At 45.9% G+C, this 27,527-nt stretch overlaps 1 protein-coding gene and 1 non-coding gene across 7 annotated transcripts in view; one reads left to right on the plus strand and one right to left on the minus strand.

Moving 5' to 3' along the window:
- Positions 1-137: 137 nt before the first annotated feature.
- Positions 138-210, minus strand: TRNAR-UCG (transfer RNA arginine (anticodon UCG)). Its single transcript has one exon. It is a non-coding gene; the product is annotated as a tRNA-Arg (tRNA).
- A 95-nt stretch (positions 211-305) lies between these two features.
- Positions 306-27,527, plus strand: part of POLG (DNA polymerase gamma, catalytic subunit) — a 150,512-nt gene continuing 123,290 nt past the window's right edge. For 2 of the 6 annotated variants that reach the window (XM_077263482.1, XM_077263483.1), the window contains exons 1-4: positions 721-784; positions 1,247-1,390; positions 2,213-2,840; positions 23,505-23,700. In XM_077263482.1, coding sequence (XP_077119597.1) covers positions 736-784; positions 1,247-1,390; positions 2,213-2,840; positions 23,505-23,700 — 1,017 coding nt within the window. In that variant the 5' untranslated portion in view covers positions 721-735. Of the gene's footprint in view, positions 422-662; positions 785-1,246; positions 1,391-1,899; positions 2,018-2,212; positions 2,841-23,504; positions 23,701-27,527 lie in introns of those variants that run through there. The other 4 variants (XM_077263486.1, XM_077263488.1, XM_077263485.1 and 1 more) reach the window with 3 other exon arrangements.

Below are 27,527 nucleotides of genomic sequence, written 5' to 3' on the forward strand. Positions count from 1 at the left end.
AATGACAGAAGGGTAAACAGTGGAAATAAAAGAAGAGACATAGTTCCAAGAGATCGTGGTGTTAATAAATGCGGATAATGTTTGTTTTAATCAAGAAAAGTAACTGATAATCTGATTTATGTCACAAAAACTAAAAACGACCGCGGCAGGACTCGAACCTGCAATCTTCTGATCCGAAGTCAGACGCCTTATCCATTAGGCCACGCGGCCCTGTCGTACTAGAACAATATTCATACCCTATTTAGCCGTAATCTACCACTGAATGTCGCTGTGACTCCACCTTTAGCACAATACGTAACAAACATGCGGCGTTTTCAAACATCCTGCTCTTGGCCCCTCTCTGTCGCCGTTCCTCGATGCCCTTTCGCATGCAGATGTTTTAGTTTAATCCCCGGCTTCACAGGCCTCGGCGGACAGTGAGGTAACCGCAGCGTCATAGCTGCCACACGTGGCCGGATAATAGGCGGCGGACGGGGGAGTCGTGTGGCAGAACAGAGCGCGGCTTCTCTGCTGCAGATATACAGTTGTCCCCATAGAAATCACGGCTCGGGATTGTTCGCTTTCTCGGTGTTTACAGGAGCCCACTACTTTGTGTCAGCCGGCTCGTGCGATGTTTGTGTCACGTGCTGTTTGGATGACGCCATAATGTACTGTGACGTCACTGCGGCCTAAGTCTAGGAGTCCAGAGTGTAGATGTGTCAGAACATTTGTTACCCAGGCTCCTAATTTGGGCTGATGAGAGGCAAGAACAACAGAACAGGACCGCAGCCTCCTGTTGTGGAAGGTTCTGGTCTGGTAATGTCCGCTGGCCTTGGCCGGACTCTATAATATTGCTTCCTCCTGCAGGCGGCGCTAGAGACCCTGCTCTCCCCAGGCTGGCCCATACAGTTGGGCTCCTTTTCCGCCGGGTGATGTGAATGGTTGCCGGTAGGAGGTCATTTTGTAGCCTGTTTACACAGGCCGACCGGGCTTCAGCTGCACACAGAACGATCTGTCATAGTTCAGTGCCATCGGCAGAGGATGTGCTGCCAAAAGCAATTATCTTCGGTGCTGCACAATAGATCATTTCACCCGACGAACGAGCTTTGTGATCATCAGCCTGTTTACTTCACAGCTACCAAGAACCTTCCCAGGAGCCCTGCTTCACAAGAAGCCCCTTTAGTCGCTTCACAATCATTGTCCTCCACTGTCGTGTGACTATGATGTCACCAAACATTCTCCACTTCTTGTCCCTGTTTTACAGTAGGGTCTGTACAAAACCGCCTCCAGGGCAGAGGGGGCTCTTGTGAAGATGCTGTGCGCCCTGTCATCCAAAGGGAGCTGATCTGCAGTACCAGAGAGCAACTACTACACGATGTGACCACCACGCCTGTCCCTCTTCATCACACTGGTGATATATGGTTGGAGGGGCTAGCAGCTGATCAGTGGGGGCGCTGAGTGTCTACCCCCTCCACCGATCTGAGTGTGACCACCACGCCTGTCCCTCCTCATCACACTGGTGATATATGGTTGGAGGGGCTAGCAGCTGATCAGTGGGGGCGCTGAATGTCCACCCCCTCCACCAATCTGGATGTGACCACGCCTGTCCCTCATCACACTGGTGATATCTGGCTGGAGGGGCTAACAGCTGATCGGTGGGGGCTCTGAGTGTCTACCCCCTCCACCGATCTGAGTGTGACCACACCTGACCCTCGTCATCACACTGGTGATATATGGTTGGAGGGGCTAGCAGCTGATCAGTGGGGGCGCTGAATGTCCACCCCCTCCACCAATCTGGATGTGACCACGCCTGTCCCTCATCACACTGGTGATATCTGGCTGGAGGGGCTAGCAGCTGATCAGTGGGGGCGCTGAGTGTCTACCCCCTCCACCGATCTGAGTGTGACCACGCCTGTCCCTCCTCATCACACTGGTGATATCTGGCTGGAGGGGCTAGCAGCTGATCAGTGGGGGTGCTGAGTGTCCACCCCCTCCACCAATCTGGATGTGACCACGCCTGTCCCTCCTCATCACACTGGTGATATATGGTTATGTCTACCCCTCCCCAGATCTGAGATCGATGCCCTATCCTAAGGAGGGCACATAACACGCAGTGTCGTGTAAACCAGTTCAGTCAGACAGTGTTCATATATCAGTGCCCCCCATAGTGTAACGTTACTTATTACGTGTTTCCAATGTCACAGCATAACCTCATTCTTCATGTTTTCTGCAGGATTGTATGAAAGGACTCTTATACTTAGACTGTCTCTAAATCAGAAAATGCATCAGCTACTATTGAGGAGATCTTATCTATCCAGTTCTTGGAGGATCAAATGCTTGAGGTGTTCCAAAAGCACAGTGACCTCTCATTTATCCAAAGAAGACGTCTCTTCCGATAGCTCCCAGAGACGTACGAACCCACTCAATATTCAGATGCTTTCTAAAGGTCTCCATGACCAGATCTTCAAGGGCGCACAAGCAGACTATCCAGAAGGAGACATTCAAAGGAGCATAGATCATCTGAGGAGTCATGACCTGTGGGGTCAAGAGACATCTACTCTCCAAGATGTGAATTTAAAGCTTCCTAGGATGTACGGCAGTAACATTGAAGAACATTTCCGAATTCTAGCTCAGAAGCAAAGTTTTCCTTATCTCGAGGCAGCTAACAACCTCTTACAGTGTCAGCTTCCAGACATGCCTCAAGAATGGGCCTGGCAAACTGGATGGACCAAGTACACTAGAGACGGTGGGAAGGAGCAAGTTGACTTCCCAGATGAACGAGCTTTAGTGTTTGATGTGGAAGTATGTATGTCCGAGGGGCAGTCCCCAACAATGGCTGTGGCTGTGTCTCCACAACACTGGTGAGATACTAGATAGTCTATAAAGGAAGAAAATAACCCTCTAAATATTAAAAAAAAAGTTTTTTGTGACATTAAAAGGAGCCTGTCACCAGTTTTGGCCGATGTAAGATGCGGCCATCACCTTTCCGGGCTTATCTACAGTTTTCTATAATGCTGTATATCTGCCCCCAACCCGACCTGTAAGAGAAGAAAAATACCTTTAATTATACTCACCTGTGGGGCGATCCGGTCCAAGAGGAGTCGTTTCTCTTGGTCTGGAGCCTCCAATCTTCTTGTGATGCTGTCCACCTTCTTGCTTTGTGTGGATGACGCGTCGCTGCATCATCCACACGGTGTCCTCGGCATCGCGCTCTGGCGCAGGCGTACTGATCTGCCCTCTTGAGGGCAGAGCAAAGTACTGCAGTGCACAGGTTTCGGGAAAGCTCAAAGAGCCCCGGCGCCTGTGCACTGCAGTACTTTGCTCTGCCCTCAACAGGACACAGATGTACGCCGGCACAGGAGCGCGATGCTGAGGAGACTGTGGATGATGCAGCGACGTGCCATCCATACGAAGCAAGAAGGTGGACAGCATCACAAGAAGATTGGAGGCGCCAGACCAAGAAAAATGACGCCTCTCGGACCGGACCGCCCCACAGGTGAGTATAATTAAAGGTATTTTTCTTCTCTTACAGGTCGGGGGGGGGGCCAGATATACAGCATTATAGAATGCTGTAGAAAAGCCCTGAATGGTGGTGGCCGTATCTTATATCGGCCAAAACTGCAGACAGGTTCACTTTAAGCCCACTAAATCAATAAAGGAATGCAAACAATTGAAATAACTATAAATCCATATTCAACTAAGTAAACCACATATTAGATAATATATTTGTAATTACACAAATAACCGACTTGTTAAAAGCATAAATACAGGAACACATTAAAAATACAGACGATAGAAGCGGAGGAGCACAGAAATAAGGAACAAAAATATATACTGTGTATGTGACTAATACGAGATTACTCATCAAACCTCTTCTTTCTGGAGAAATGTCAGCCGAATGACCATGTACCGTTGTGCTCAAACGTTTACATACCCCGGCAGAATTTTTGCTTTCTTGGTCTTTTTTCAGAGAATATGAATGATAACACCAAAACTTTTTCTCCACTCATGGTTAGTGGTTGGGTGAAGCCATTTATTGTCAAAATACTGTGTTTTCTCTTTTTAAATAATAATGACAACCCAAAACATCCAAATGACCCGATCAAAAGTTCACATACCCCATTTCTTAATACCGTGTATTGCCCCCTCTAACATCAATGACAGCTTGAAGTCTTTTGTGGTAGTTGTGAATGAGGTTGTTTATTTTCTCAGATGGTAAAGCTGCCCACTAGTGATGAGCGAATATACTCGCTAGTCTTGATTTCCCGAGCACGCTCGGGTGTCCTCCGAGTATTTTTTAGTGCTCAGTTTGTTTTTCTTGCCGCAGCTGAATGATTTACATCTGTTATCCAGCATAAGTACATGTGGGGATTCCGCTCATCACTACTGCACTCTTCTTGGCAAAAAGCCTCCAGTTCCTGTAAATTCCTGGGCTGTCTAGCATAAACTGCGATGCTTGAGATCTCCCCCGAGTGGCTCAATGATATTGAGGTCATGAGGCTGAGATGGCCACTCCAGAACCTTCACTTTGTTCTGTTGTAGCCAATGAGAGGTCGACCCTTTTTGGAAGTGCATTGAACAGCAAGGTGGATTGCTGCTGAGGGGAAAAAGAAAAAAAAAATCTCTTTAAATTTTCAGCTTAGCGAATGTGAACGAGCCGAGTGTGACCTGAGCGTAAGTGTGAACGGTGGTAAGTGTGACTTGTGATTCAGTGAAGAGGTATTTGGAAAACCTTTAACAAATACCTGTGTGAATTGGTGAGAGTTGCTGAATTGGGAGTAGCTATATACACAAGGGGTTAACTTAGTGTGGAGGCTCATAATTAAGGGTTTATAAGGGGCAGCTGGTTGGGGCTAAAGTCCTTTTTGGAAGTGCATTGAACAGCAATGTGGATTGCTGCTGGGGGGAAAAAGGAAAAAAAAATCTCTTTAAATCTTCAGCTTAGCGAGTGTGAATGAGCTGAGTGTGACCTGAGTGTAAGTGTGAACAGCGGTAAGTGTGACTTGTGATTCAGTGACTTTGGATTCAGGGAGTTTCCAAGGGAGGAATTACTGAATTGCTGTCTGTATTTTATTAATACTTTGTATTTTTATTTAACTTTTCCGTCTGGTGCAATCCCCATTAGGAAATGTGCTCCACTATTGTTAATGCCATCCAGTGTACATCTTGCCACATGTATGCCATCCTTGATCAGCCGGTCGAGGGTGCATACTGCTGTGCGAGATGTGAACACGTTGTGCATTTGGAAGCCCAGATACTGGATCTAAATGTGCAGCTGGCAACACTGAGATCCATTGACAATATGGAGAGGAGTCTTCTGCTCACTGAGCAGACGCTCAATGGGATAATGAGGGGGGGGTGGGGGATGGTAGCATGGAGCTGCAGGACAGTGAGGCAGTAAACTGGGTGACAGAAGGCCGGGTAGAGGGAACAGTGCCAGGGAGGCTAGTCCTGATCTGGCACACCCCAATAAGTTTGCTAAGTTGGCAGATGAGGGGGGTGCCAGTGCAGGGGTAGCACTGCTGCAGCCAGGCATGTCCTCTGAAAGCCGGAGGAGTGACTGCTCCAGTAAGGAGGGAAGTAGGAGAGCAGGGCAGGCCAGACAGGTGCTGGTAGTGGGGGACTCAATTATTAGGGGTCAGATAGGGCAATCTGTCACAAAGACAGGGATCGTCGAACGGTGTGCTGCCTACCTGGCGCTCGAGTCCGACACATCGCTGATCGGGTGGACAGATTACTGGGAGGGGCTGGTGAGGACCCAGCGGTCATGGTGCACATTGGCACAAATGACAAAGTTAGAGGTAGGTGGTAGGTCCTTAAAGATGATTTCAGGGAATTAGGCTGCAAGCTGAAAGCAAGGACCTCCAACGTGGTATTTTCCGAAATTCTGTCTGTACCACGTGCCATGCCAGAGAGGCAACGGGAGATTAGGGAGGTTAATAAGTGGCTGAAGAATTGGTGTAGGAAGGAGGGGTTTGGGTTCCTGCAGAACTGGGCCGACTTCTCAGTTGGCTACAGGCTCTACGCTAGGGACGGGCTGCACCTCAATGGGGAAGGTGCAGCTGTGCTGGGGGAGAAAATGGCTAGAAGGTTGGAGGAGTGTTTAATCTAGGGATTGGGGGAGGGTATTCAATTTATAGGAGGGGAAGATAGGGCAGATAGAGACCTGGGCACAAATAAGGAAGTTGGGGGTGGCGGAGGCATGGGGGGTGGGGTTAGAACAGTTAATAATTTAAGAAAGAATAGAGGTACAGAGAGGAACATCAAGTGCATGTATACTAATGCCAGAAGCCTCACCAACAAAATGGACGAATTAGAACTAATGTTGTTGGAGCATAATTATGACATGGTGGGGATATCTGAGACGTGGCTGGATGAGAGCCATGACTGGGCTGTTAACTTGCAGGGCTATAGCCTGTTCAGAAATGACCGTACAGATAAGCGAGGGGGAGGGGTGTGTCTATATGTAAAATCTTCCTTAAAACCCATCCTGCGTGATAATATAGGTGAATTTAATGAAAATGTAGAGTCCCTGTGGGTGGAGATAAGGGGAGGGGGAAAAAATAATAAATTACTGATAGGGGTTTGTTATAAATCTCCAAAAATAATGGAAGCAATGGAGAATATCCTCGTAAAGCAAATAGATGAAGCTGCGACTCAAGGAGAAGTCATTATTATGGGGGACTTCAACTACCCTGAAATAGATTGGGAAACGTTAATCTGCATTTCCAGCAAAGGTAATCGGTTTTTGACAACTATGAGAGACAATTACCTTTTACAACTGGTTCAGGACCCAACAAGAAGGGGGGCACTGCTAGACCTAATATTAACCAACAGGCCAGACCGCATATCAAATATAAGGGTGGGGGGTCACTTGGGGAATAGTGATCACGAAATAATAAGTTTTCATGTATCCTTTAATAAGATGTGTAGTAGAGGGGTGACAAGGACACTAAACTTCAGGAGGGCAAATTTCCAACGGATGAGAGATGATCTTGGTGCAATTAACTGGGACGATATCCTGAGACATAAAAGTACACAAAGAAAATGGGAGACGTTTCTTAGCATCCTGGATAGGACCTGTGCACAGTATATACCGTATGGGAATAAACATACTAGAAATAGGAGGAAACCAATATGGCTAAATAGAGCTGTAAGGGGCGCAATAAGGGACAAAAAGAAAGCATTTAGAGAATTAAAGGAAGTAGGTAGTGATGAGGCATTAAATAAATACAAAAAATTAAATAAATTCTGTAAAAAGCAAATCAAGGCAGCAAAGATTGAGACAGAGAGACTCATTGCCAGAGAGAGTAAAAATAATCCCAAAATATTCTTTAACTACATAAATAGTAAGAAACTAAAAAATGATAGTGTTGGCCCCCTTAAAAATAGTCTGGGTGAAATGGTGGATGAGGATGAGGAAAAAGCCAATATGCTAAATGACTTTTTTTTTCATCAGTATTTACAAAAGAAAATCCCATGGCAGACAGTATGATCAGTGATAACAAAAATTCCCCATTAGATGTCACCTGCTTAACCCAGCAGGAAGTACGGCGGCGTCTAGAAATCACTAAAATTGACAAATCTCTGGGCCCGGATGGGATACACCCCCGAGTACTGCAGGAACTAAGTACAGTCATTGATAGACCATTATTTTTAATCTTTAAAGAGTCCATAATAACAGGGTCTGTACCACAGGACTGGCGTATAGCAAATGTGGTGCCAATATTCAAAAAGGGGACAAAAACTGAACTCGGTAATTATAGGCCAGTAAGCTTAACCTCTACTGTGGGTAAAATCATGGAGGGCATTCTAAGGGATGCTATGCTGGAGTATCTGAAGAGGAATAACCTCATGACCCAATACCAACATGGGTTTACTAGGGACCGTTCCTGTCAGACTAATCTGATCAATTTCTATGAAGAGGTTAGTTCCGGACTGGACCAAGGGAACCCAGTGGACGTAATGTATATGGACTTTTCAAAAGCTTTTGATACGGTGCCACACAAAAGGTTGATACATAAAATGAGAATAATGGGGATAGGGCAAAATATGTGTAAGTGGGTTAAGAGCTGGCTCAGGGATAGGAAACAAAGGGTGGTTATTAATGGAGCACACTCGGACTGGCTTGCGGTTAGCAGTGGGGTACCACAGGGGTCAGTATTGGGCCCTCTTCTTTTTTAACATATTTATTAATGACCTTGTAGGGGGCATTCAGAGTAGAATTTCAATATTTGCAGATGACACTAAACTCTGCAGGGTAATCAATTCAGGGGAGGACAATTTTATATTACAGGATGATTTATGTAAACTAGAAGCTTGGGCTGATAAATGGCAAATGAGCTTTAATGGGGATAAATGTAAGGTCATGCACTTGGGTAGAAGTAATAAGATGTATAACTATGTGCTTAATTCTAAAACTCTGGGCAAAACCGTCAATGAAAAAGACCTGGGTGTATGGGTGGATGACAAACTCACATTTAGTGGCCAGTGTCAGGCAGCTGCTACAAAGGCAAATAAAATAATGGGATGCATTAAAAGAGGCATAGATGCTCATGAGGAGAACATAATTTTACCTCTATACAAGTCACTAGTGCGACCACACTTAGAATACTGTGTACAGTTCTGGTCTCCGGTGTATAAGAAAGACATAGCTGAACTAGAGCGGGTGCAGAGAAGAGCGACCAAGGTTATTAGAGGACTGGGGGGTCTGCAATACCAAGACAGGTTATTACACTTGGGGCTATTTAGTTTGGAAAAATGAAGGCTAAGGGGTGATCTTATTTTAATGTATAAATATATGAGGGGACAGTACAAAGACCTTTCTGATGATCTTTTTAATTATAGACCTGAGACGGGGACAAGGGGGCATCCTCTACGTCTGGAGGAAAGAAGGTTTAAGCATAACAACAGACGCGGGTTCTTTACTGTAAGAGCAGTGAGACTATGGAACTCTCTGCCGTATGATGTTGTAATGAGTGATTCATTACTTAAATTTAAGAGGGGACTGGATGCCTTTCTTGAAAAGTATAATGTTACAGGTTATATATATTAGATTCCTTGATAGAGCGTTGATCTAGGGAACTAGTCTGATTGCCGTATGTGGAGTCGGGAAGGAATTTTTTTCCCCAATGTGGAGCTTACTCTTGCCACATGGTTTTTTTTTGCCTTCCTCTGGATCAACATGTTAGGGCATGTTAGGTTTAGGCTATGGGTTGAACTAGATGGACTTAAAATCTTCCTTCAACCTTAATAACTATCACTTGGCCTTGTGTTTTGGGTCGTTGTCATGTTAGAATGTCCAAGTACGGCCCATGTGCAGCTTCCGGGCTGATGATTACAAATTTGCCTCCAGTACTTGCTAATAACATGCTGCATTCATCTTTCCTTCAACTTTGATCAAGTTTCCTCTGCCTTTGTAGCTCACACGTCCCCAAAACATCAGCGTTCCACCTCTGTGCTTTACAGTAGGAATGATATTCCTTTCATCATAGACCTTGTTAACCTCTTTCCAAATGTAACGTTTATAGTTGTGGCCAAAAAGTTTAATTTTTGTCTCATCACTCCAAATTGCCTTGTTCCAGAAGTTTTGAGGCTTGTCTCTGTGCTGTTTTGTGTATTGTAGGCGAGATACTTTGTGGCATTTGCGCAGTTATGGCTTTCTTCTGGCGACTTGACCTTGCAGCCCATTTTTCTTCAAGTGCCTCCTTATTGTGCATCTTGAAACAGCCACACCGCTAGCTTTCAGAGTCCAGTATTTCTGTTGATGTTATGTGTGGGTTTTTCTTTGCATCCCGAGCAATTTTCCTGGCAGTTGTGGATTACATTTTTGTTGGTCTACCTGACTGTGGTTTTGTTTTCACAGAATTTTTCATTTGGTAATCACAGTTTGAACACTGCTGACTGGCATTATCAATTCCTTGTATATCTTTTTGTATCCCTTTCCTGTTTTATACAGTTCAACTACCTTTTCCTGTAGATCCGTTGACAATTCTTTTGCTTTCCCCATGACTCACAATCCAGAAACGTCAGTGGCTGGATGAAAGATGCAAGAGTCTGTCTGGATCCCAGAAACTCACTCAGCTTTTATGCACACACTGATTACAAGCAAACAGGTCACAGGTGAGGATGTTACCTTTAGTAGCCATTCAAACCCATTTGTGTCAACTTCTGTGTGTGTTATCAGGCCAAAATCACCAGGGTATGTGAAGTTTTGATCAGGGTTATTTGGATGTTTTGGGTTGTCATTATGATTTAAAAAGAGAAAACACAGTAGTTTAACAATAAATGGCTTCACTCAACCACTAAGCATGAGTGGAGAAAAAGTTTTGGTGTTATCATTCGTATTGTTTGAAAAAAGGCCAAGAAAGAAAAAGTTCTGCCGGGGTATGTAAACTTTTGAGCACAACTGTATTAGCCGATGGATTTGATTACAACTTATTGATAGGGGATGTTACTAGAGCAGACACCTTCCAATATTTGGAAAAAGAAAAGGAACTGCTTAAACCCAATAGGGGCTACAATAGAATCTGTGCCTTACAATAAGGAATTAGTATAAAATAGAAGCCAGTTGTAACCAGAATGATATAAATGTCATATTAGATAAACTTAATGTATGCCATGATGGAAGGGAAACCCACACCTTCCAATAAGGAGTTACAAGAAAATAAGATATAAATGTATGATTAGAATATATTCATATCAACCATTATGCCAGTCGATTGTCACTTGCCATAATAAATATATCTGATCATACAGAGCTCTTTTTTCTTTTGGTACAATAATATTGTCCAAAACATAACAGGAATAATTATGTATGTAATGCACAAAAACCCATCTAAAGTGGGAAGACTGCACGATAAACCATTGCTGAGATGGAGGCGCAAAAGTACAAGTCCCAAATATTAGAATGTAATGGCATAATCATGAGTGGAGAGGTAAAGGATTATATGTAAGATAGGAAGGATTGCTGACCCAAATTCATGTTGCTGTGCTCCTACTCTCCCGCCCTCCTCTTCCGTCCCCACCGCCCTCCTCTTCAGTCCACACCGCCCTCCTCTTCAGTCCACACCGCCCTCCTCTTCCGTCCACACCGCCCTCCTCTTCCGTCCACACCGCCCTGCTCTTCCATCCCCATCGCCCTCCTCTTCCGTTCATCCGCACTCCCCTTCCATCATCTTGTTGCTCTTCCATCCTCCCGCCCTGCTCTTCTATCCCCCCGCCCTGCTCTTCCATCCCCCCGCCCTGCTCTTCCATCCACATCACGTGCTCTTCCATCCACACCGCCCTGCGCTTCCATCCACACTGCCCTGCTCTTCCATCCGCACCGCCCTGCTCTTCCATCCGCACCGCCCTGCTCTTCCATCCCCCTTCCCCCCACCCTGCTCTTCCATCCCCCCCGCCCTGCTCTTCCATCCACATTGCCCCGCTCTTCCATCCGCACCGCCTTGCTCTTCCATCCACACCGCCCTGCTCTTCCATCCGCACCGCCTTGCTCTTCCATCCACACCGCCCTGCTCTTCCATCCACACCGCCCTGCTCTTCCATCCACACCGCCCTGCTCTTCCATCCACACCGCCCTGCTCTTCCATCCGCACCGCCCTGCTCTTCCATCCGCACCGCCCTGCTCTTCCATCCGCACCGCCCTGCTCTTCCATCCGCACCGCCCTGCTCTTCCATCCGCACCGCCCTGCTCTTCCATCCGCACCGCCCTGCTCTTCCATCCCTGTTGTGATTCGGTTCATGGGCTCCCCCGGTGGTCTCTTGTGGTACTGGTGTCCTGCAAGCTTTGCCTTCTCAGTTCACCTGTTCCTATCAGGATGTGGGAGTATCCTATTTAACCTTGCTCCTCAGTCATTCTAATGCTGGCCATCAATGTATCCAGAGTGATTCTGTTGCATGTTCCTGCTCCCAGTTTTCTGCTCAGCTAAGTTGGACACTTTAGTCCTTAAGTCTATTTTTTGTATGTTTGTCCAGTTTGCACTTATGTGAATCTCTGCAGCTGGAAGCTCTTGTTGGGCTGAAATTACCACTCCGGTGTCATGAGTTGTCACATGAGTTAAGGTAATTTCAGGATGGTGTTTTGAAGGGTTTTGCAGCTGACCGCGAAGTCCTCTGTTGTATCTTTCTGCTATTTAGTTAGCGGGCCTCTCTGTGCTAAATCTGCTTTCATACTACGTGTGTCTTTTCATCTGCTCTCACCGTTATTATATGTGGGGGGCTGCTATCTCCTGTGGGGACATTCTCTGGAGGCAAGCCAGGACTGTGTTTTCTTCTACCAGGGGTAGTTAGTTCTCCGGCTGGCGCGCGGCATCTAGAGACAACGCAGGAATGCCCCCTGGCTACTTCTAGTGTGGTGTGTAGGTTTAGCATCGCGGTCAGCTCTAGTTTCCATCACCCGAGAGCTTGTCCGTTTATTCTATGCTTCTGATGTTTCCTTGCCATTGGAAACCATAACAGTATGGCCAGCCCGAATGTTTAATCTATAGGCTGAAGCAGGAGAGAAAAGGAACTGTGTGAAACTTTTTTTTTTTTTCCTTCCTCTGAAGTTGCACTCCAGCTCTAATTGCAGTCTCCTGTTTTCCTCTCCTCTTAACCCCTGAATGGCTCAGACTTTATCTGTTGAAATATGGATCCCCAGAGTCTGGCTACCAATTTGAATAATCTTGCCTCTAAAGTTCAGAATATACAAGATTTTTTGTTACATGCTCCTCGGTCTGAACCTAAAATTCCTATACCGGAGTTTTTTTCTGGAGATCGATCTTGTTTTCTAAATTTTAAATACAATTGTAAATTGTTTCTTTCGCTGAGATCTCATTCTGCTGGAGATCCTGCCCAGCAAGTAAAAATTGTTATTTCTTTACTGCGGGGTGACCCCCAAAATTGGGCATTTTCATTGGCACCAGGGGATCCTGCGTTGCTCAATGTGGATGCGTTTTTTCTGGCTTTGGGGTTGCTTTATGAGGAACCAAATTTGGAGATTCAGGCTGAGAAAGCCCTAATAGCCCTCTCTCAGGGGCAAGATGAAGCCGAAATATATTGCCAAAAATTTCGAAAATGGTCTGTGCTTACTCAGTGGAATGAGTGCGCTCTGGCGGCAATTTTCAGAGAAGGTCTCTCTGATGCTGTAAAAGACGTCATGGTGGGGTTTCCTGCGCCTACTGGTCTGAATGAGTCCATGACAATGGCTATTCAGATTGATCGGCGTTTACGGGAACGCAAACCTGTGCACCAGTTGGCGGTGTCTTCTGAAGAGGCACCACAGAGTATGCAATGTGATAGCTTTCTGTCCAGAAGCGAACGACAGATTTATAGGCGCAAAAATCATTTGTGCTTCTATTGTGGAAATTCTACTCATGTTATATCAGCATGCTCTAAACGAACAAAGAAAGTTGATAAATCCTCTGCTATTGGCACTTTGCAGTCCAAGTTTATTTTGTCTGTAACTCTAATTTGTTCGTTATCTTCTATTGTTGCGGATGCGTATGTGGATTCTGGCGCCGCTTTGAGTCTTATGGATTGGTCCTTTGCCAGGCGCTGTGGGTTTGATCTAGAGCCTCTGGAAGTTCCTATACCTTTAAAGGGTATTGATTCTACACCATTGGCTAGTAATAAACCACAATACTGGACACAAGTGACTATGCGTATGACTCCAGACCATCAAGAGGTGATTCGCTTCCTTGTACTGTATAATCTACATGATGTGTTGGTGCTGGGATTGCCATGGTTGCAAACTCATAACCCAGTCCTTGACTGGAAAACAATGTTTGTACTAAGCTGGAGATGTCAGGGAAATCATGGGGACACATCTTTGGTCTCCATTGCTTCATCTATTCCCTCTGAAATTCCTGAGTTTTTGTGTGATTATCGTGAGGTTTTTGAGGAATCTACTCTTAATTCTCTTCCTCCTCACAGAGATTGCGATTGCGCCATAGATTTGATCCCTGGCAGTAAATTTCCTAAGGGTCGTCTATTCAATCTGTCTGTGCCTGAACATGCTGCCATGCGAGAGTATATTAGGGAGTCCTTGGAAAAGGGACATATTCGTCCTTCTTCGTCTCCTCTTGGAGCGGGGTTCTTTTTCGTAGCTAAAAGCGATGGTTCTTTGAGACCTTGTATTGATTATAGACTCTTGAATAAGATCACAGTCAAGTATCAGTATCCTTTGCCATTGCTGACAGATTTATTTGCTCGCATTGAGGGGGCGAAGTGGTTCTCTAAGATTGATCTTCGCGGTGCGTATAATTTGGTGCGAATTAAGCAGGGGGATGAGTGGAAAACCGCATTTAATACGCCCGAGGGCCATTTTGAGTATTTGGTGATGCCTTTTGGTCTGTCAAATGCCCCTTCGGTCTTTCAGTCTTTTATGCACAATATTTTCCATGAATATCTGGATAAATTTATGATTGTGTATTTGGACGATATCTTGATTTTTTCGGATGACTGGGAATCTCATGTTCAACAAGTTAGGAGGGTTTTTCAGGTTTTGCGGACCAATACTCTGTTTGTTAAAGGTTCAAAGTGTGTTTTTGGGGTTCAGAAGATTTCTTTTTTGGGGTACATTTTTTCCCCCTCTTCTACTGAGATGGATCCTGTGAAGGTTCGGGCTATTTGTGACTGGACGCAACCGACTTCTCTTAAGGGCCTTCAGAAATTTTTGGGCTTTGCTAACTTTTATCGTCGATTCATAACTGGTTTTTCTAGCGTTGTCAGGCCTTTGACTGATTTGACTAAAAAGGGTGCTGATGTTGCAGATTGGTCTCCTGCTGCTGTGGAGGCTTTTCGGGAGCTTAAGCGCCGTTTTTCTTCTGCTCCGGTGTTGTGCCAGCCTGATGTTTCTCTTCCTTTTCAGGTGGAAGTTGATGCTTCAGAGATCGGAGCGGGGGCGGTTTTGTCGCAGAAAAGTTCAGATTGTTCAGTGATGAGACCTTGTGCGTTCTTTTCTCGAAAATTTTCGCCCGCCGAGCGAAATTATGACGTCGGTAATCGGGAGCTTTTGGCGATGAAGTGGGCATTCGAGGAGTGGCGTCATTGGCTTGAGGGTGCTAAACATCAGGTGGTGGTCTTGACTGATCACAAAAATTTGATTTATCTTGAGTTGGCCAGACGTCTGAATCCTAGACAGGCGCGCTGGTCGTTGTTTTTCTCCCGGTTTAATTTTGTGGTTTCGTATCTGCCAGGTACTAAGAATGTGAAGGCGGATGCCCTTTCTAGGAGTTTTGAACCTGATTCCCCTGGTGATTCTAAACCTACGGGTATACTTAAGGATGGGGTGATATTGTCTGCTGTCTTCCCAGACCTGCGACGTGCTTTACAAGAGTTTCAGGCGGATCGGCCTGATCGTTGTCCGACTGGTAGATTGTTTGTGCCGGATGAGTGGACCAATAGAGTCATCTCGGAGGTTCATTCTTCTGCGTTGGCAGGTCATCCGGGAATTTTTGGTACCAGAGATTTGGTGGCTAGGTCCTTCTGGTGGCCTTCCCTGTCTCGGGACGTGCGTACTTTTGTGCAGTCTTGCGATGTTTGTGCTCGGGCCAAGCCTTGTTGTTCTCGGGCTAGTGGGTTGTTGTTGCCCTTGCCTGTTCCTAAGAGGCCTTGGACACACATCTCTATGGATTTTATTTCTGATCTCCCTGTTTCTCAGAAGATGTCCGTCAGTTGGGTGGTGTGTGACCGCTTTTCTAAGATGGTTCATTTGGTGCCCTTGCCCAAGCTGCCTTCCTCATCTGAGTTGGTGCCCCTGTTTTTTCAGAATGTGGTTCGGCTGCATGGTATTCCGGAGAATATCGTTTCCGACAGGGGATCCCAGTTTGTGTCCAGATTTTGGCGGGCGTTTTGTGCCAGGATGGGCATTGATTTGTCTTTTTCGTCTGCATTTCATCCCCAGACAAATGGCCAGACGGAACGTACTAATCAGACCTTGGAGACTTATTTGAGGTGTTTCGTGTCTGCTGATCAGGATGACTGGGTCTCCTTTTTGCCGTTGGCTGAGTTTGCCCTTAATAATCGGGCCAGTTCTGCCACTTTGGTCTCCCCTTTCTTTTGCAATTCAGGGTTCCATCCTCGTTTTTCATCTGGTCAGGTGGAGTCTTCGGATTGTCCTGGAGTGGATACCATGGTGGATAGGTTGCATCGTATTTGGGGGCAGGTGGTGGACAATTTGGAGTTGTCCCAGGAGAGGACTCAACGTTTTGCTAATCGCCATCATCGTGTTGGTCCTCGTCTTCGTGTTGGGGACTTGGTGTGGTTGTCCTCCCGTTTTGTCCCTATTAGGGTCTCTTCTAAGTTTAAGCCTCGGTTCATCGGTCCTTATAAGATTTTGGAAATTCTTAACCCTGTGTCTTTTCGTTTGGACCTCCCAGCATCCTTTGCTATCCATAATGTCTTCCATCGGTCATTATTGCGGAGGTATGAGGTACCACTTGTGCCTTCTGTTGAGCCTCCTGCTCCTGTGCTGGTTGAGGGTGAATTGGAGTACGTGGTGGAGAAAATCTTGGACTCCCGTGTTTCCAGACGGAGACTTCAATATCTGGTGAAATGGAAGGGCTACGGTCAAGAGGATAATTCTTGGGTTACAGCTTCTGATGTTCATGCTTCTGATTTGGTCCATGCCTTTCATAGGGCTCATCCAGATCGCCCTGGTGGTTCTTGTGAGGGTTCGGTGCCCCCTCCTTAAGGGGGGGGTACTGTTGTGATTCGGTTCATGGGCTCCCCCGGTGGTCTCTTGTGGTACTGGTGTCCTGCAAGCTTTGCCTTCTCAGTTCACCTGTTCCTATCAGGATGTGGGAGTATCCTATTTAACCTTGCTCCTCAGTCATTCTAATGCTGGCCATCAATGTATCCAGAGTGATTCTGTTGCATGTTCCTGCTCCCAGTTTTCTGCTCAGCTAAGTTGGACACTTTAGTCCTTAAGTCTATTTTTTGTATGTTTGTCCAGTTTGCACTTATGTGAATCTCTGCAGCTGGAAGCTCTTGTTGGGCTGAAATTACCACTCCGGTGTCATGAGTTGTCACATGAGTTAAGGTAATTTCAGGATGGTGTTTTGAAGGGTTTTGCAGCTGACCGCGAAGTCCTCTGTTGTATCTTTCTGCTATTTAGTTAGCGGGCCTCTCTGTGCTAAATCTGCTTTCATACTACGTGTGTCTTTTCATCTGCTCTCACCGTTATTATATGTGGGGGGCTGCTATCTCCTGTGGGGACATTCTCTGGAGGCAAGCCAGGACTGTGTTTTCTTCTACCAGGGGTAGTTAGTTCTCCGGCTGGCGCGCGGCATCTAGAGACAACGCAGGAATGCCCCCTGGCTACTTCTAGTGTGGTGTGTAGGTTTAGCATCGCGGTCAGCTCTAGTTTCCATCACCCGAGAGCTTGTCCGTTTATTCTATGCTTCTGATGTTTCCTTGCCATTGGAAACCATAACACATCCCCCTTCCCCCCCACCCTGCTCTTCCATCCCCCCGCCCTGCTCTTCCATCCACATTGCCCCGCTCTTCCATCCGCACCGCCTTGCTCTTCCATCCACACCGCCCTGCTCTTCCATCCGCACCGCCTTGCTCTTCCATCCACACCGCCCTGCTCTTCCATCCACACCGCCCTGCTCTTCCATCCACACCGCCCTGCTCTTCCATCCACACCAGAAAAAACATGCAGTAGAATAATACAACCAAGGGAAAATCAAAATGTGAATCATATAAACCCTTTAAAAATATAAATTTTATTAAATATATTAAAAATACCACTTCCCAGTGAGAACAAAAATTGATAGTGACAGACCTACTAAGTGCACCTGTCCTGATAACCTGACCCTACACTCTCCTGCTATCCCTTCCTAGCCTGTGGAGGTTGGCACCCTGATAGATGTTTTGGCGCCCCCACTCCGCGACGGCTATCGCCTGCTGGCCCTATAAAGTTTACTAACCAGCTACAGGCGAGAAAACAAAAAGCAATAAAAGAGATGAAGGAAGAACAAAAAAGAAACTAAGGTGCACATATAATGCTGTCAACCTCCCTAAATGGCGTCCCACACAGGATAATGTAATGAGTCACTCAAAAAATACATGTGGTCATTGTCACATAGAATGACTAAAATGAACCCATATAGAGAGACGATAAGACAAAAAATGGGAGGAGAGAGCATAGACACAAATGACCTGGTTCAGTCCACATTAATTGAGAGCCATGCATGGCCAACTTGCTGGCAATACATACACATTTGTAATAAGTATATGCATAAACATAAAGACAATATCCTTACGCCTGATAGCGCATAAAGTAAGTTGGTATACAAATGCCTATAGATAATAAGCGATAGTCAGTGTCTATATTCATGCATGGAATGCTGGACTAAAGAAAGGTAAACCATAACAAAAAACAGCCAGTGAGGGGGATATTGTCCCCAAGAGACGGAACACTTAGCTGTCAATCAGAAGACGCCCCGACGCGTTTCCCCGTCATACGGTTCCTCAGGGGGCACAAACAGATATGATGAACCGGAGGTCAATGATGCAGGTGCCCTGATACCGGGACAGACCTGATTAGATCCAAAGAGGAGGGACTTATATAGTGGAATAAGGCATCTGCCAACAAATCAGCAAGATGCTAAAAGCCCCTCCTCTAGTAGAAGTTCCGGCAAGCACCGGGTACAGCAGAGCCCACAAACATAACAAATTCATGTGTGCCGATCAACAAATCAGATGTCCATATCTAGGGGGGACTCCCAACCCCCTAAATACATAAATCATTAATAATATAGAAAACATACCGCACATGGCAACCGCCTGTCTTACAAACCACATGGCAGTGATAGACGCCGCCATAGTAATAATACAACCGCGCATGCGCCCGATAATGATGCAGGGGCGGGAGAGCGGTATTAGCATATCAAAAGCAAATACTGATAGAAAGCTAGGGTACAAATCATACATACCAAGCACCGCCATATTGAGTGAGACAAATTGTCTCAGCGCATGCGCATAACCAAGATGCAGAAAAAGCTGCCGGCGCCTGCGTACGGGGCAGAGTAAGCAGGAAAAAGAAGAACAGCCCAGCGCGCACGCGCAATCCCCGTATGTAAGGATCAACGGGCGGCGCCTGCCCTTTGTTTTATCACTTCCCTCATATGTGAGGGACACTTTGCACCTTTTGGGTATGCTGGAGGATGTTGTTGTGGAACCTCATATGATACTAGCCTCCATCGATGTTGAGGCGCTGTACAGCAGCATCCCCCATGAGTTTGGTATAGGGGCTGTTGACCATTTTTTGAGGTCACGAGCAATCGAATGTGCTGAACACAACAAATTTGTCAGACAGCTTCTCCTCTTTGTCCTTACCCGGAATTTTTTCATTTTCAATGGTAAGTACTTCCACCAGCTCAGGGGCACAGCAATGGGGAGCCCCTGTGCCCCCACATATGCTAATTTGTTCCTGGGCTGGTGGGAGGAAACCTTTATTTTTCCGGAGGAGGAGAAATGGTGGCAGCCCCACATCGGCCTCTGGGCCAGATACATAGATGATATCTTCGTTCTCTGGTCTGGCCCAGGGGCTGATTTTGAGAGGTTTGTCAAGGAGATCAATATTAATAATATTGGCATTAGATTTACGTCAGAATATCATGAACACACTATTGCCTTCTTGGACCTCACAATCTCAAAAAATGGCAAGGGGGGTATAACTACGAACACCTATCGCAAGCCGACGAATAGTCTCCTACAGTGGCATAGCCATCACCCCACCCCTCTTAGGCGTGGGATACCGAAGGGGCAGTTTCTGCGGATTCGTAGGAACTGTTCCGAGGTGGACACGTTTAAACATCAAGCTGGTGAGCTTTATCGTAGGTTTAAAGAGAGAGGGTATCCTTCAGAGGTCCTTACTAAATCGTATAGGGAAGCACTTGAGAGCGATAGATCGACTCTATTAAACACTCGGGAGAGATCTAGAGATACCCCGGACCTGGTTAGGCTCATAGGGACCTATGATAATCAGTCTGATAGGGTATACCAGATTATTAGGAGGCATTGGGGTGTACTCCAGGCTGATCCAAATCTTAAGGATTTTATCTCCCCTGCACCAAGCATCACCTACAGAAGGGGGAGATCAATTGGGGACCGCCTGGTACATAGCCTTTATCAAAAACCACAGGCAGCCGGCACTTGGCTTGAGAGAAGGCCCTTGTGCTTCTTTAGGTGCGGAAATTGCTCTAAGTGCCAATATGCTAGGCAGACTAAACAATTTACGAGTGCAGCCAATGGTAGATGTTTTGATATCAGAGACTTCGGCAATTGCACGTCCACAAGAGTAGTCTATAAGATTACCTGCCCCTGTCCCCTTGACTATATTGGCAAAACTAAACGCGAGTTGAGAACAAGATTTGGTGAGCATCTCGGTGACATTAGGCATGGCAGAGACACTCCGCTTGCTCGCCATGTCAATCAGGTACATGGAGGCACCGTACTAGGAATCACTTTTTGTATGATCGAATTATTGAAACCCAAGGTTCGAGGGGGCAACTTTGATCAGGCCCTACTCAAACGCGAGGCGGAGTGGATTTTTCGTATGCAGTCAATGTCACCGAGAGGTTTGAATGAATCTCTCACTTACACGTGTTTCCTGTAATGCAGTGTATCCATCTATTAGTGTTACATGGTTTTGACTATGTGTTGTATACTTGTTCTACGTCGCATTGATCAATTAGGGACCCTATTCTGTGAACCACCATATCAAGTACTCTACAGTATATCTGTAGTTGTCGATTGTGACTAGTATCAATTGTATTTTAACTTTCTCTCCCGTTTATCATTATTTCTGCACATGTACTCCCGCACTGTCTCCCACATGGCTTTTATAGGGGGCGTTAAGTTTTTTGTATCTGTACTGACCGCATATCTTGACTTGGCGCATTAGCGCTGGTTTATCCTTTTACGTAGTTAAACCGGCCCTTATTGGTTCCGGACGCATGCGCATGGGCAATTTATTATGTCCATTGGTGCGGCGCCTGAATATTTTTCTGTCGCTCTTGCGATGTATCAGCGCCGTTTCTAGGCGCGCAGGCGCCGCCCGTTGATCCTTACATACGGGGATTGCGCGTGCGCGCTGGGCTGTTCTTCTTTTTCCTGCTTACTCTGCCCCGTACGCAGGCGCCGGCAGCTTTTTCTGCATCTTGGTTATGCGCATGCGCTGAGACAATTTGTCTCACTCAATATGGTGGTGCTTGGTATGTATGATTTGTACCCTAGCTTTCTATCAGTATTTGCTTTTGATATGCTAATACCGCTCTCCCGCCCCTGCATCATTATCGGGCGCATGCGCGGTTGTATTATTACTATGGCGGCGTCTATCACTGCCATGTGGTTTGTAAGACAGGCGGTTGCCATGTGCGGTATGTTTTCTATATTATTAATGATTCATGTATTTAGGGGGTTGGGAGTCCCCCCTAGATATGGACATCTGATTTGTTGATCGGCACACATGAATTTGTTATGTTTGTGGGCTCTGCTGTACCCGGTGCTTGCCGGAACTTCTACTAGAGGAGGGGCTTTTAGCATCTTGCTGATTTGTTGGCAGATGCCTTATTCCACTATATAAGTCCCTCCTCTTTGGATCTAATCAGGTCTGTCCCGGTATCAGGGCACCTGCATCATTGACCTCCGGTTCATCATATCTGTTTGTGCCCCCTGAGGAACCGTATGACGGGGAAACGCGTCGGGGCGTCTTCTGATTGACAGCTAAGTGTTCCGTCTCTTGGGGACAATATCCCCCTCACTGGCTGTTTTTTGTTATGGTTTACCTTTCTTTAGTCCAGCATTCCATGCATGAATATAGACACTGACTATCGCTTATTATCTATAGGCATTTGTATACCAACTTACTTTATGCGCTATCAGGCGTAAGGATATTGTCTTTATGTTTATGCATATACTTATTACAAATGTGTATGTATTGCCAGCAAGTTGGCCATGCATGGCTCTCAATTAATGTGGACTGAACCAGGTCATTTGTGTCTATGCTCTCTCCTCCCATTTTTTGTCTTATCGTCTCTCTATATGGGTTCATTTTAGTCATTCTATGTGACAATGACCACATGTATTTTTTGAGTGACTCATTACATTGTCCTGTGTGGGACGCCATTTAGGGAGGTTGACAGCATTATATGTGCACCTTAGTTTCTTTTTTGTTCTTCCTTCATCTCTTTTATTGCTTTTTGTTTTCTCGCCTGTAGCTGGTTAGTAAACTTTATAGGGCCAGCAGGCGATAGCCGTCGCGGAGTGGGGGCGCCAAAACATCTATCAGGGTGCCAACCTCCACAGGCTAGGAAGGGATAGCAGGAGAGTGTAGGGTCAGGTTATCAGGACAGGTGCACTTAGTAGGTCTGTCACTATCAATTTTTGTTCTCACTGGGAAGTGGTATTTTTAATATATTTAATAAAATTTATATTTTTAAAGGGTTTATATGATTCACACTTCCATCCACACCGCCCTGCTCTTCCATCCGCACCGCCCTGCTCTTCCATCCGCACCGCCCTGCTCTTCCATCCCCCTTCCCCCCACCCTGCTCTTCCATCCCCCCGCCCTGCTCTTCCATCCGCACCGCCCTGCTCTTCCATCCGCACCGCCCTGCTCTTCCATCCCCCTGCCCTGCTCTTCCATCCACACTGCCCTGCTCTTCCATCCGCACCGCCCTGCTCTTCCATCCCCCCACCCTGCTCTTCCATCCCCCCTCCCCCCACCCTGCTCTTCCATCCCCCCGCCCTGCTCTTCCATCCACACCGCCCCGCTCTTTCATTCACACTGCCCTGCTCTTCCATCCGCACCGCCCTGCTCTTCCATCTGCACCGCCCTGCTCTTCCATCCACACCGCCCTGCTCTTCCATCCCCCTTCCCCCCACCCTGCTCTTCCATCCCCCCGCCCCGCTCTTCCATCCTCACCGCCCTGCTCTTCCATCCCCCTTCCCCCCACCCTGCTCTTCCATCCCCCCGCCCTGCTCTTCCATCCACACCGCCCCGCTCTTTCATTCACACCGCCCTGCTCTTCCATCCGCACCGCCCTGCTCTTCCATCTGCACCGCCCTGCTCTTCCATCCACACCGCCCTGCTCTTCCATCCCCCTTCCCCCCACCCTGCTCTTCCATCCCCCCGCCCCGCTCTTCCATCCGCACCGCCCTGCTCTTCCATCCCCCTGCCCCGCTCTTCCATCCGCACCGCCCTGCTCTTCCATCCGCACCGCCCTGCTCTTCCATCCCCCTTCCCCCCGCCCTGCTCTTCCATCCACACTGCCCCGCTCTTTCATCCACACCGTGTCCATCCGCTCTCCCCTCCCTTCCATCATCTTGTGTATACTTAATGTGTTTGTACAATTGTTTTTAACTTGTCTATTGTCACTTTCTGTATTTATAAATACATATTTATCTCATGTTTGTGGTTGACTTATTTGAATACAGATTTCTCGGTGTTGCATTGGTGAGATTCTGTCAGTTTATCATATCTGAGCCGCTGTGGAGCATTTACGTGATTTTTCTGTAATCTATGTTTGCAGGTACTCATGGTGCAGCAGACGGCTGATAGAAGACCGATACACATGGTCTAACCAAATGTCTCTCTCTGATCTTATTCCTCTTGAGACCTCTGCAAAGTCAAATGCACTGAACAAACCCATTTGGACGGAGAGGCTAGTGGTGGGGCACAACGTCAGCTTTGATAGATCTTATATTAAAGAACAGTATCTCCTCAAAGTAAGTGCATCTACGTAACCTGCTAATGTCAGAGACCTGTGTTACACTGTGACATCCAGGGATTGTTAATGGGGTCGCATCCTGAACCTTTGCAAAAAATCCCAACCCTGTGCCATCTTTGAAGGTTGAGTGCAACTGCATCTTGCATGCCACATGTCTGCGACTTGGCTTTTCTTTTTTAAAGCCAAATGGAATCTTTGAAATGGAGGTGCAAGGTCAAAAAGCAGACAAATGGTCTCAAGGCAAAAGACCAAAAACGATCTGTGACATGACACATATTGCCACGTAGCACTAGCCAAAGGTATACTGTCATGTTACCTCTGGGGGGAAAAAGGTAAGAACGCTGTCTATTGACTTCTATGGCTCTGTGACCTGTGCAGGGTTATTGCGCAGGTTTCCTTTCATTGTAATCTTGCCTGTGGAGGTAATGACATAACTGCTGTAAAGTGGCACTAAACGAGCACTACAACACCTTCCCATTATCAGTGGGATTCAGCAGCTGGGCCCCAACCAATTGGGAAAGCAAAGCAGCTAGCAACATGCCGTCACTGTCTGTAATGGGAATACCCTTTTAAATACCTGTTTCCATTTAATGTTTATGGTCAATTTGCTTTTACACTTCACAGTGTGGAAAAATCTCAATTACCAGTGGGTTAGTGGTCACCAGCTGGCTAGCTGTTGATGGTTTTTATGGCGGCTTTATTTGTATTCTCATTATGTGTGTTATGTTCTTTAATACAAGCTACAGCCGCACTCATTAGCAACGAGCTGCACGGTTATTGGGGTGTGCGCCATCCACGGAGGCTCGTAGACCATCACAGCAGTAAGCTATTATGTAAGCAAATGACTAAATGGAGGCAAATTTTGCTTACAGACTTTCAGGTAGCCACATGAGCTATTCATGTTCCGCATCTCTCACGCTAGTAACAAACTGAAAAATAATTGTAAAGTTAGAAAACCGCCAACAAAATATCTGAAAACATATAAAGAGGCTGACGACGGTAATCATCTAGTCACTTTGTATATAGTATACAGACGCACTGCCTTCACTTTTGCCCAAAGTTTTAATATCACTTTGTCATTTCTTTAAAGTAACAGACAACCCCTTCTCAATCCCCATGTTCCTCCCCAGTAAAATAATAACGCCAAGTGCTGACACCGGCGCCATTCGGCTCTTGCTCCCCCAGGGCTTGCGTGACATTGTTATATCACGTGATCCCTGCAGCCAATCACCGCTGCCTTCTCCTTCGGGTGTAACTGACATCCAGGCTGAGTGAGCGCTGCGGCTTCTCTCTCACTTACTTCGGATGTCTTGATTTGCCGAAAACAAGGGAGAGTGAAGCCAGCGGTGATTGGTCACGGGGATCAGGGGAGCCGCGGGAGAGCCAGTGCTGACCCCGGTGGAACGACGCCTGCAGCAGAGCTAGTATAGGTGTTATTATTTTACTGGGAGGAATCAAGGATTGAGATGGAATTGTCAGAGTAGCGGACAACCCCTGTAAGGAAATCTGAAGTGATGTACAACATGGGCATGTGAAGGCAGTGCGACTGTGGCGGTCACATACTGTATGCAACGTGCCCTGCTGATTACCGTAGTCAGCATCTTTGAGATGGTCCGAGAAGTGGACCGCCCCTTTAAAGTGAATCTCCACTTTTCATTATCACGGCATTCTGGGTTCAAAATCCTTTGATACATTTTCAGTGTATCTTTATAGCAGGCCAATCCTTTTTATGATGCAAAGTTCAAAATATTCGGCATATTTTGTTTACTGCTCACATTGTTATTAGTGAGTTCATTGTACACAAGTGGCCAAAGTTGTGGAAACGTTTTGGAAACCAAACATTTGCATGTTTGATGGTTTATTACCGTTGTTTAAAAAAAGAATTCTAAAATGTTATGCAGTTGTAAAGATAATTAAATGAAGAATGCCTAAAGCTAATGCCTAAATACTGTCCAAACTTTATAACTAAAAAAAAAAAACACGAAAAGAGAGCGCACTGTCATTAGGTTGATATAGTACTGGTTTATCAAATGAATTCGCCCTCCCTCAACAGCAGGATCCAGACTTTGTTCACAATCATTCATTCGATTTTAGCCCCACACTTGCAGGTGGAGGGTGAGGGGCAGAGAGGGAGAAACTTGGAGCGGAGGAACGTGGTGTGATGGTGTTGGAGGACGTTTGGACTCTGTGTAAGATGAGGAGGTGTAGTAGAGGCAGGACGCTGTTCACCTCCAACTATGTCTGTCCGTGGCTCGTAGTGTCATGGCTGCAGTTCATATGTTGCTGCTCTTGCTATGTCTTATTGCAGCAGCTTGAACTTTCATATTGGGTCACACAGTCAGTACGAGTTTATTGGCTTCAGCAAGACCCAATCAGTATGAAAGCTCAAGCTGCTGCAGTACGACGAAGCAAGAGCCACTGCCCTGACGGCCCAGAATTCTGCACCCGACTGACCAGGAAGGGGACACTGACGGCAAGACCTCACATATTGTACAGAATATGTGACATGGTGTATGCAGTGGCTTGTGAAAGTAGTCACCCCCTTGGCTTTTTACCTATTTTGTTACTTTTACAACCTATGTTTAAATATTTTTGTAATCTGATTTGTATGTGATGCATCAGCACTAAATAGTCCTAAGGAAGTGAAGTGAGAAAAATATAGGCACAAGTTAAATTAATGGGATCAAATAACTAAAAATTGGCTTGTTCATCTCTTTTGCTATGAAGCCCTTAACAATTTCTGGAGCAAGCAATTACCTTCATAAGTCATATTCTTAGTAAAAGGAGGTCCACCTGTGTGCAACCTAAGTGTTACCTGGTCTGTCAGTATATACACAATTTTTCTGAAAGGCCACAGAGGCTGCAACAGCGTTAAGCAAGAGGCGCAACTAATTAACCCCTTCACGACCTTGCCCTTTTCCGTTTTTGCGTTCTCGTTTTTCACTCTCCTCCTTCCCAGAGCCATAACTTTTTTAATTTTTTTTTGCGGGACAAGTTGCACTTTTGAACAATATCATTGATTTTAGCATGTCGTGTACTAGAAAACGGGAAAAAAATTCCAACTGCTGGGAAATTGCAGAAAAAAAGTGCAGTCCCACACTTGTTTTTCGTTTGGCTTTTTTGCTAGGTTCGCTAAATGCTAAAACTAACCTGCCATTATGATTCTCCAGGTCATTTCGAGTTCATAGACACCAAACATGTCTAGGCTACGTTTTATCTAAGTGATACAAAAAAAATTCCAAACTTTGCTTAAAAAAAAAAAAAAAAAAAAAAAAAAAAAAGTGCCATTTTCCGATACCCGTAGCGTCTCCATTTTTCCTGATCAGGGGTCAGGTGAGGGCTTATTTTTTGCATGCCGAGCTGGCATTTTTAATGATGCCATTTTGGTGCAGATACGTTCTTTTGATCGCCGTTATTGCATTTTAATGCAATGTCGCGGCCACCAAAAAAACATAATTCTGGCGTTTCAAATTCTTTTCTCGCTACGCTGTTTAGCGATCAAGTTAATCATTTTTTTTATTGATAGATCGGGCGATTCTGAACACGGCGATACCAAATATGTGTAGGTTTGATTTTCTTTTTTATTGTTTTATTTTGGATGGGGCGAAAGGGGGTGACTTAAACTTTTATATTTTTTATTTTTTTCATTTTTTTTAAACTTTTTTTTTTTTTTTAACTTTTGCCATGCTTTAACCCCTTCACCCCCGGAGCTTTTTCCGTTTTTTTTTTGTTTTCAGTTTTTGCTCCCCACCTTCACAGAGCCATAACTTTTTTATTTTTCCGTCAATATGGCCATGTGAGAGCTTATTTTTTGCGGGACGAGAT

The sequence above is a fragment of the Ranitomeya variabilis genome, chromosome 5 (assembly GCF_051348905.1).
Source record: "Ranitomeya variabilis isolate aRanVar5 chromosome 5, aRanVar5.hap1, whole genome shotgun sequence".
NCBI classification, from domain to species: Eukaryota; Metazoa; Chordata; class Amphibia; order Anura; family Dendrobatidae; genus Ranitomeya; species Ranitomeya variabilis.